This window comes from Sinohyriopsis cumingii, chromosome 13 (genome assembly GCF_028554795.1).
Source record: "Sinohyriopsis cumingii isolate HCF-2022 chromosome 13, ASM2855479v2, whole genome shotgun sequence".
In the NCBI taxonomy this organism is placed as follows: Eukaryota; Metazoa; Mollusca; class Bivalvia; order Unionida; family Unionidae; genus Sinohyriopsis; species Sinohyriopsis cumingii.
In genome coordinates, this window is record NC_142973.1 from 45,070,843 (window position 1) to 45,079,556 (window position 8,714).

Consider the following 8,714-nt stretch of genomic DNA (forward strand, 5'->3'; position numbering starts at 1 on the left):
AATTAAACCACAGACAAATTGCTCAGTTCAAGTTATATTTTTGCTTACTGCTAGAACATGCCGTTATTTCATTGCAAATTAGTCATTAGTTTCTAAATATACAGTCTGTGAATTAGTTGTCAGGCGACAAAGATATCTTTTGACCCAGACCTCTTTCCTTATTTTATTAACATATCCAAACCGCATGTATTTTTCATCCCCCAACTCCGATGTGCAGATTAAGTATCAACTGAATCATTCATTGTGTATTGAGCTCCATTTGATCTGAATATATTTTAATGACCCAGTTCTCTCTTTCTTGGGCAGTATAGATTGTACAGGCTTTGTTGTGATGTTTCCCAAAGTACAGCATTCCAGTGATCATTGTTTTAAATGTTGTCTCATTACAGCCGATCAACAGTCAAGAAAGCACAGATATTCAAGTGTCAGATATGTTCAATCCACATCCTACAATTTTTGCACCTAACAAGCCTCATCAGCAACTTTCCCACTCTGAGCCTCATCCTGTCACCCTGATAACAGCTGCTGGTCAGAAGTTTGATCTTCTGTCCTTGAGACAACAGGACGTGGCAAAGACACAGAAGGCCAAGTATTTTTTCCAAGGTGATCCAAAGTAAGCCATATAAATAAAACTGTGTCTGCAGTTTCAGGTTTCCAATTGAAAGTAGTTGCAAGGTCATTTACCACTGTTTCTCTGAAACAGCCTAATTCTTCTATACATTTATCAATTTTCTTGATATTACATGTAAGAATATCAGGATTATCAAGTTACAACTTTAGACAGGAGTCTTGTCAAATTTTAATGCTGAAGGGATTTGAAGAAAAATGAAGAGCAGTTAAGGGTAGAGCATAACAGAATTTTCCCAATTAAGTAATTGAGGTTTGCCAACCTAGTGGGAAAATCTGTGTTTTGTGTTCATTTCCACATAAAATCAGATTAGTAACAGAATTTCTGTTCCTAATTCATTGTACAAAGGCACATATTTTGGAAAAAAATTGAAAAGTTCAGGGTGGGATTTGTAAATGGTTCTTCTCTGTAACAGGTAGACATGCTACTACTTACCAAGTGATTGAGAACAAGGTAAATGAAATTCTGAGGTCATATTGTTATCACCATTTATTCAGAAAAGTTCATTGTGAAAGAATGAAATTGATAATTCCATCCAGAGATTTGTCGAAATTAGTTCTCATGGAAAATGCACTGATTTGCTTAAAATTAAATGAATATAAAAGGTTCTTTTCTCTACAAATCAGAGAAAGAATATATTTTGAAATCTACATGTATTTGGCTATTTGTTATTGCTATCAACAGGGAGTTTCATCAAAAGAAGTCTGATGTATACTTGGCCCTAGATAAAAATGGTGCTGATCTGATGTCCAATATGGCCACCATGGCAGCCATCTTGAAATGTTGTTTTTTTTATCTATCTTGAAAATCTTTTAATTGCTACATTTCCTTCATGCATGGTCATGTCAGGGGTTTTCACATAAAGAGTTCTCATGATGTCTAGCAATTCCTAAATAAAAATGGTGCTAATCTAACATCCAATATGGCCACCATGACAACCATCTTTAAAGTCTTATCACAACTCTACCTGAAAGAAATTAATTTGAAAATCTTGTTACCATTGAAAAATATCAAAGATGGTTTCAACACTCATGAGTTAAAAGGAAGAAATGGTTTTTATCTTAATTGCTGGAAATTCATTAGGCAACAGTCTCTTCAAGGGTCTCTTGTTAAAAGATACATGTAAGTTAAACATCATATTTAATATTGTAAAGATACATGTACATGTAAGTTAAACATCATATTTAATATTGTATTTTTTCACATAATAAGTGTTTATAAAAAGAGCACATACTTGCTCTGAGGTAGGGTTGAATTCATGAGATTTGTGTCATCTTACTGAAGAAAGGTCATACATTTCTACCCAAGCCCACCATCACAAAGTGAATTTTCAATATTAGGCTTTCCAGGGCATTGATTACAAACTGAAATTCCATCCCTCATTTCACCACTGACAAAGAGTAAGAATTAGATTAAAGACTTTCTTTTTTTTATTGTAGATTGAGACGCCTGGAGCAAAGGAGAATGTATAGTAGACAGCATCGTGCCAAGAGAAATGCTTCCAAAATTCGATACAAGTGTATTGAGTGCCACAAGCTATTCAAAGAGAAAGTTCATGTCAAGATCCACATGCGTACTCACAATGGTTATAAGCCATATATATGCCAAGTCTGTGACCATAGATCTGGTACCAAAGACAATTTGAAGAGACACGTGATTTTGCGTCATAAAGAAGTAAATGTTCACGAGTTAAATTTTGACGTGGAAACCATTGACTCAATTCAAGATACCCCAATGGAGGTAGTTCACATTGGAGTTGAAGGGGACAATAGCCATAGTTTAAAACGGCAGAGGGACCCCGAGGCTTTATGTCAGGAATGTGGAAAATATTTTACGTCAAAATATGTCCTTAAAAAACACATTACAAACATTCACAGTCAAGTTCGGCCTTACCTGTGTCCATTCTGTAATGCCAAAACCTACAAGATTGAAAATTTGAAGACTCACATTACCCTTACACACAAGGTCAACCTTGCCTCATTAGACAGTTATTTTAAAGAAATAGGTCCAAAGAGAGGTGGGTCTCGGAGAAAAAGGGATGGAAAGAAAAGCGTTGAAGATGGTAGTGAATCCTGTGACCACTGAACATTGAATCCTACCTCAAGACTCTACACACATAAAACAAAACAAACTGTCTCTTACAAACTGGTCTTATTAAATATAAAATATGTAGAAAATTCAGCATTTCTGAAGTTGAGCTTTTTATCACTTGTAAATCGAAAAATTACTAAAATTTGTTTTCAGCAGATGGCAGCTTTTGAGATACACAGGATGTTGCCATATTTGAAAACTCTTCACCAATGAAAGCAGTAATTGCTAATGTCGAAATTCGTTTAGTTAATTATGGTTATGTCAGAAGATGGCAGTTGGTTGAAAGCGACTTGAATCATCTAGTTGTATTATTAATTGGCTATGTCTCTATACTTCTCAGTGGATTTGAATGCATTTTTTTTGTATTATTCTATTTACATATTGTATTTATACAAAGCACATGTAAATATTAGAGTTAGTTTTCCTTTAATCCAAAATATTGAGAAAAAATTTCTTAGGAAAGAAATTTGATGCTGTTCAGTCACAGACACGAGATTAGTTGTGATAAAAAATTGACTTCTGGAGTCGGATATCTGCTGCTTTTATTATACTGGATAAAGTTGAACTTTATTTTCTCACTCTTATAACTATTTAAATCAGGGCTTCATTAATTTATTATTTTTGTAACTTGTGGGCTTCGATGATAGGAAATTAAGAAGGCCCATAACTGAAACTTGGAAATCCCATCATTACTCTTGTGAGAAAACTGATATAAATTTAATGAAATTTTTAGTCATTTTTTGGGTAAAAAAAAGTAATAGGATATAAAGTAAAAATAAAAATATATTTCTGATGAATAAAGGCATAAACCTTTTGGAAAAGGTGCAAAACCTTCAACAGAATGCCAAACAAAATGTTAATTGTATATGCATGTATGAATTGAATTCATTTCCTGTGATTACAGCTTCGTTAGATAGGATAGTTTAAAACAAATGTTAGTTTTAGGATAGTATAAAATGTGTATATTAGTTTTTGGACAGAGTAAAACATCTACGTTTCAGATTTAAGACAGTACTTTATTGATTTACATCCCATTTATGCTCACTTATAAGTTGAGTCTAAAGGTCAGCTGTATGGACCCAGATCTGCTGAAGTATAATATGCTGGCAGATCTGGGTCTATTTAGATTGATAGGAGTGAAGCAAACAACATTGATCCTGATCTGCTGGCACATTATGAGATGACAAATCAGTGTTTTTTGCTTTTGAACTCTACATGAATGTGAGTAAATGTATATATGTGTATTGAATATAATTGGAGATGACCTTAGTTGGTAAATTATGTACTTTTTTGATGATAGCAAGAGTTGTACCATTAATAAATCTGATAACTAATGACTATTAACAGGATACATATTAAAGAGCCTAATTAATCACAGCAATCAATGTCAATATATATGCTGGTTTCCAAGACAACTTTTCAAGGTGTAATGAGTCAGTTCACACTTTTTCATCATAAGTTGGTGCATTTTATTTATCATCACAGCCTTGTGCATTTCAGATCTACTCCTTTGTAAAGTTGATGAGGTTGTCTTGTATGTTCTTTAGCCAGACTGAGCATTGCCATTGTTGGCAAAGATAAAATTGACTGATGTACTCATTGAAGAAGATTGTGTAATATAGATATATGCCTTGGGGTTAGCAGCACCTGGTGTTTAAGTTCTGAAACCTGGCATACATGTTCTCTAGCAAGATGCTGGCAGTAATTTCATTGAGTGTTAGTGGAGTGGCTGGTTGGAACTAAATCCAGTTTTGGCATACAGTTTGCTGAGATATTCTGAAATGAATAACACCTGAAACTCCATGATACCCTTGTCAGTGATCACACAAGGTTAGTATGGTATTGGTAACTGGGCACCAGTGACATGTGAAATTGGCATTGGATTTTATTAATTGGCATAATATAACTTGCTTTTGTGGCAGAGATCAGATGCATTTCAAAATATATGGGATAACGGGTTTATTACAAGGGTGTATATGTAGAGATAAAAGTGAAGTATCAGGGCTATCCAGTAGTATATATGTACAGATAAAAGTGATCCAGTAGTATATATGTACAGATAATAGTGATCCAGTAGTATATATGTACAGATAAAAGTGATCCAGTAGTGTATATGTACAGATAAAAGTGAAGTTCCTAGGCCGTCCAGTAGTGGAATTCTGTACATTTTGGAGAAGATGTTGGGCATAATGAGACACAATTAATTCTGTTAATGGAATCCCAGGTCTAAATATTCTTTAGTTAACACAAGCATAATTGATGATATAAAATAAGGTTTTATTATACTGACAGCATAAATCACGGAAGATCATCAGGTAACTTTATCTGGAATTTGAAAAAAAAAACATGAGTATCATTTTGAAGAGGCCTGTGGAAATATATTTAGGAGTCAATTTGGAGAAAATTTCATGTTCAGAATTTCACCTAATTTTATTTAATGGCTACTTGATGGTGAAATGGCAATGCCAAAGCATCCTTCACATATTTTACTCTCTGCTGAGACCACTCCGGTGGCCTAGTGGGTAGAGCAACTGCCGCGGATGTGGGAGGTCATGGGTTCGATCCCTGGCCGAGGCATACCAAAGACTTGCAAAAAAGCTACTTACAGGTGCTTCGCTTGGCGCTCCGCATTAAGAGGTTAGTGTTAGGACTGGTCGGCCTGGTGTCAGGATAATGTGACTGGGTGTGACATCATGCTACTTGTAAGTGGCATGATGCCCCAGTGCTAGTCATCGCTATAAACTGCCATACTGCAGACATCATAGCGATATTACTTAATTTTTTTTAAAGCTATGTTAAAAATCCAAATCACACACACACTCTCTCTCTCTGCTGAGTACATTGGCTAATCTGTCTTTGATACAGTCCTTACAGAGTAACAAATTTTCCAATCTGTCTTATGCACATTACAGGACTTTGTCAATTAAACCGTGATGGGCATATTTCAGGTTATGCATACATAGATAATAATTGCTGATGACACATAGGGTCATCTCCAAATAAAATATCTAGTGATTTGCTGCCACTATTTTTTGTAAAGCAACATGTTAATATTGTGATAGAATTCATGGCCCCACACATAGATAACCTGATTCTCACGGTTTTATCAACAGCCTCACATTATGCGTGAAGTTCATCAGTCACATCGGTTAACTGCTTATTATGGGTAAAATGGGTAGATTGTGCAAAAATAATTGCATGGTGTACAAAATTTGTAATATAAATTTTGTATGTTTTCAAGTAGAAAGCATATCAGCATGTATATGTTGTAGGCTCTGTATCTAATATGTAGATCTGGTGCAATAGTTGGTCTTTTTTTTATAGTCTTTATGTGGACGTTTGATAGAAGGCAAGCATATTTATTTCCAGTTTTTACATGTGACTGCCATATTTTTCAAGTCTTTATCCATTCATTCACTCTGTCACCAATTGATTCATTACATTTCAGAACCCATCTTAACGTCACAAGAAACATTATTAAATCATAGCAATAATAATAATAATATGATGTAATGAGACGTCTCATATTATGGCGCTTAACTTATGAAATATAGGATTATTCATACTGTAGTGTAGGTATCTGCATTATGTTAACCCCATTGTGCATTTGTTTTCTTCAAATTATCTCCATCTTCAGCATGATACATTTAGGAAACTTTGTCAGGGTGTTCCTTTCATCATTCTGAACCATCCTAGGAGAAACAGTGACCTATTATTTTGCACTAAATATTTTGTTGTTTACAGGTTAACAGTGTTCAAGTTTTTTGTGTGTGCAAATGTCCTCTGAACCATGCCAGCAGCAAATAAGTAATAATGTCCTACTAATTGCTTCATTATTTTCAGGATTACCCACAGGGTAAAAAGTGTTGGCTTCCTTGCGAATCTTTTGTAGCCACAGTACATTGTCATAGCCTCTGTTGCATCATTCTGAACCACCCATCCCCCAGGGTTGATAGGCTATTGGGATAAAGTTATGACTTATTGATAAGTAATTATTATTATCCCACATCTTCTTTATGCTTGGATAAATGATAGGCATCATATATTCTTTATGTAGATAAAAAGCACCAACTGTGCAATATACATTTGGTACATACAATATGTACTTGATTATAAGTCGAATCAAACTGCAAACAACAAAGATCCTGATCTGCCATAGGATAATGGGCCTGCAGACCAGGGTCTATGTTCTTTGTTCTTCTGTTTACACTCATCAAACTGCACAGACCCATTTCTGCCGACGCATAATGTGCCGACAGATCTGGGTCTGTGCAGTTTGCGGTTGGACTTTTAAGCGAATACATATGGCATTGTTGCATTTTCAAGTTTGAAGTAAGATCTTTGTATGTTAAGGAGGGGTGGGATTGTGGATTTTATTCTGAATCATTTGTTTCCCTTCACAAATGTCATAAAATGGCTGAAGGCATGCATAGCATTTTTCATAAAAGAAAAGAATCTCAGTTTTGATAATGTTATTAAGACCACATATAGGGAGGGGTCAGATGATTTTGAAATGTGTACACTGGGTTTTTTCAGCATGGATAGATCAGGTTTTTTTTGTGTTCACTTTACATGTTTCTGAAGTCAAATACTTTTTCAATAACTAGAAATAAAAATTACACTCTATTCAGGGTTTTACTCACTTGAACTGTCAATTTTATATTTAGTGAATCAGATAGTCAAGTCAAATTAGTTAATTTTGCTTATTTTTTTTTGGTACAAATATACAAATGGTTTTCAGTCAATTGGTGAATATGAAAAACACCGCGAAAACAATATTTACTCATTGTTAGTTAAAATTGAATTTTGTTAAAATTAAATTTTAGAGATTTTTACAAAATTAAAGCACTTGTAAAAAGCATTATTACATGTATTTTTTGTTATTAATAGTGGGGAAAAAATCTGTTTTTAGGAAGTATGTTAATAAGTATTAATCATAAAAAACACATGGGTATTTAGTATTCAAAGACTATATATATATACTGAGTGGTAGTAATGATGTTAAGCGCTCACCTTACCCTATTCTGTCAGAAAAGTCACGTCTCCCCAGCTTGACCCCTGAATAATAAAGTTTGCACATCACTGCATTACATGGATGTTATCTAAAGTATAATTTAGAAAAATAAAATTAGAAAAACAAACGTATTCGTTTATTTATAAGGGCAATGCCGTACAGTTCAGTGCCCCACTGTACTATCTCTCTCTCTCTCTCCTCTCTCTCTCTGAAACTACTCGGTGCATGCTTGCAGGGTCATAAACAGTAAGTCGCACCAACTTGATTGACACCATGTCGACTCCACTGTGATCGCTGGGTGCGATTTCGGAGAAAGCATGGTGTACAGATCTATTCTTCGCAAGAATCCGTGGTAGGTCGGTCAGGGCGCTCGGGAGCTGGTGATTGGGACTTAAACTGAATCCTCTCCACCCACAATGCAGTGCATGGAGAAACAAAAGATCGCGAGAACTTTGCTGTTATCTGCAACTTTACCATCATATATGTATCATAAATGTTTGGTCGGTTTTTATTTTTACGTTACAGTAACATAATAAATTATTTAGTTCTGTGGCATTTAGAGTTGTATACATCACTATAAACTGCCACACTGCAGACAACGTAGCGATATGACTGGAAAATTGTTAACAATTGAGAGTAGGGTAATGCTGTGTAAGTAATTTGCATGTTTTAGTGATCATTTAAAATACTCGAACAATTGCTCATTTTATATTTTAGGGTATTTCCAATTGAGATATTCTTAGATAACGAATTTACTAGATCCCCGATTTTTGTTGTGCCCCATCACACGAATTATTTAATTTTCTACAGCCCTATTTGAACCAATATTTCTATTTATTTCTTCCGACTTCTCTACATTTGTTTATGAGTTCCAGAAACGTTTGACAAAATGACCTTATACCTGTTTGAACTGGTTTAAGTGAGTGTATTTCCTTTTCTTCAAATTCATGCATTCCGAATTGTACCAGTACGACTAAGAAA

General features: G+C 34.6%; 1 protein-coding gene across 2 annotated transcripts in view; it reads left to right on the forward strand.

Moving 5' to 3' along the window:
- LOC149785333 (uncharacterized) overlaps positions 1–7,860 on the forward strand; it is a 38,305-nt gene extending 30,445 nt beyond the window's left edge. Inside the window, exons 6-7 of one of the 2 annotated variants that reach the window (XM_089979226.1) lie at positions 390–613; positions 2,068–7,860. In XM_089979226.1, the coding sequence (XP_089835352.1) occupies positions 390–613; positions 2,068–2,713 (870 nt within the window). In that variant the 3' untranslated portion in view covers positions 2,714–7,860. The remainder of the gene's footprint in view (positions 1–389; positions 614–2,067) is intronic. The other variant, XM_089979227.1, reaches the window with a different exon arrangement.
- Positions 7,861–8,714: the final 854 nt, after the last annotated feature.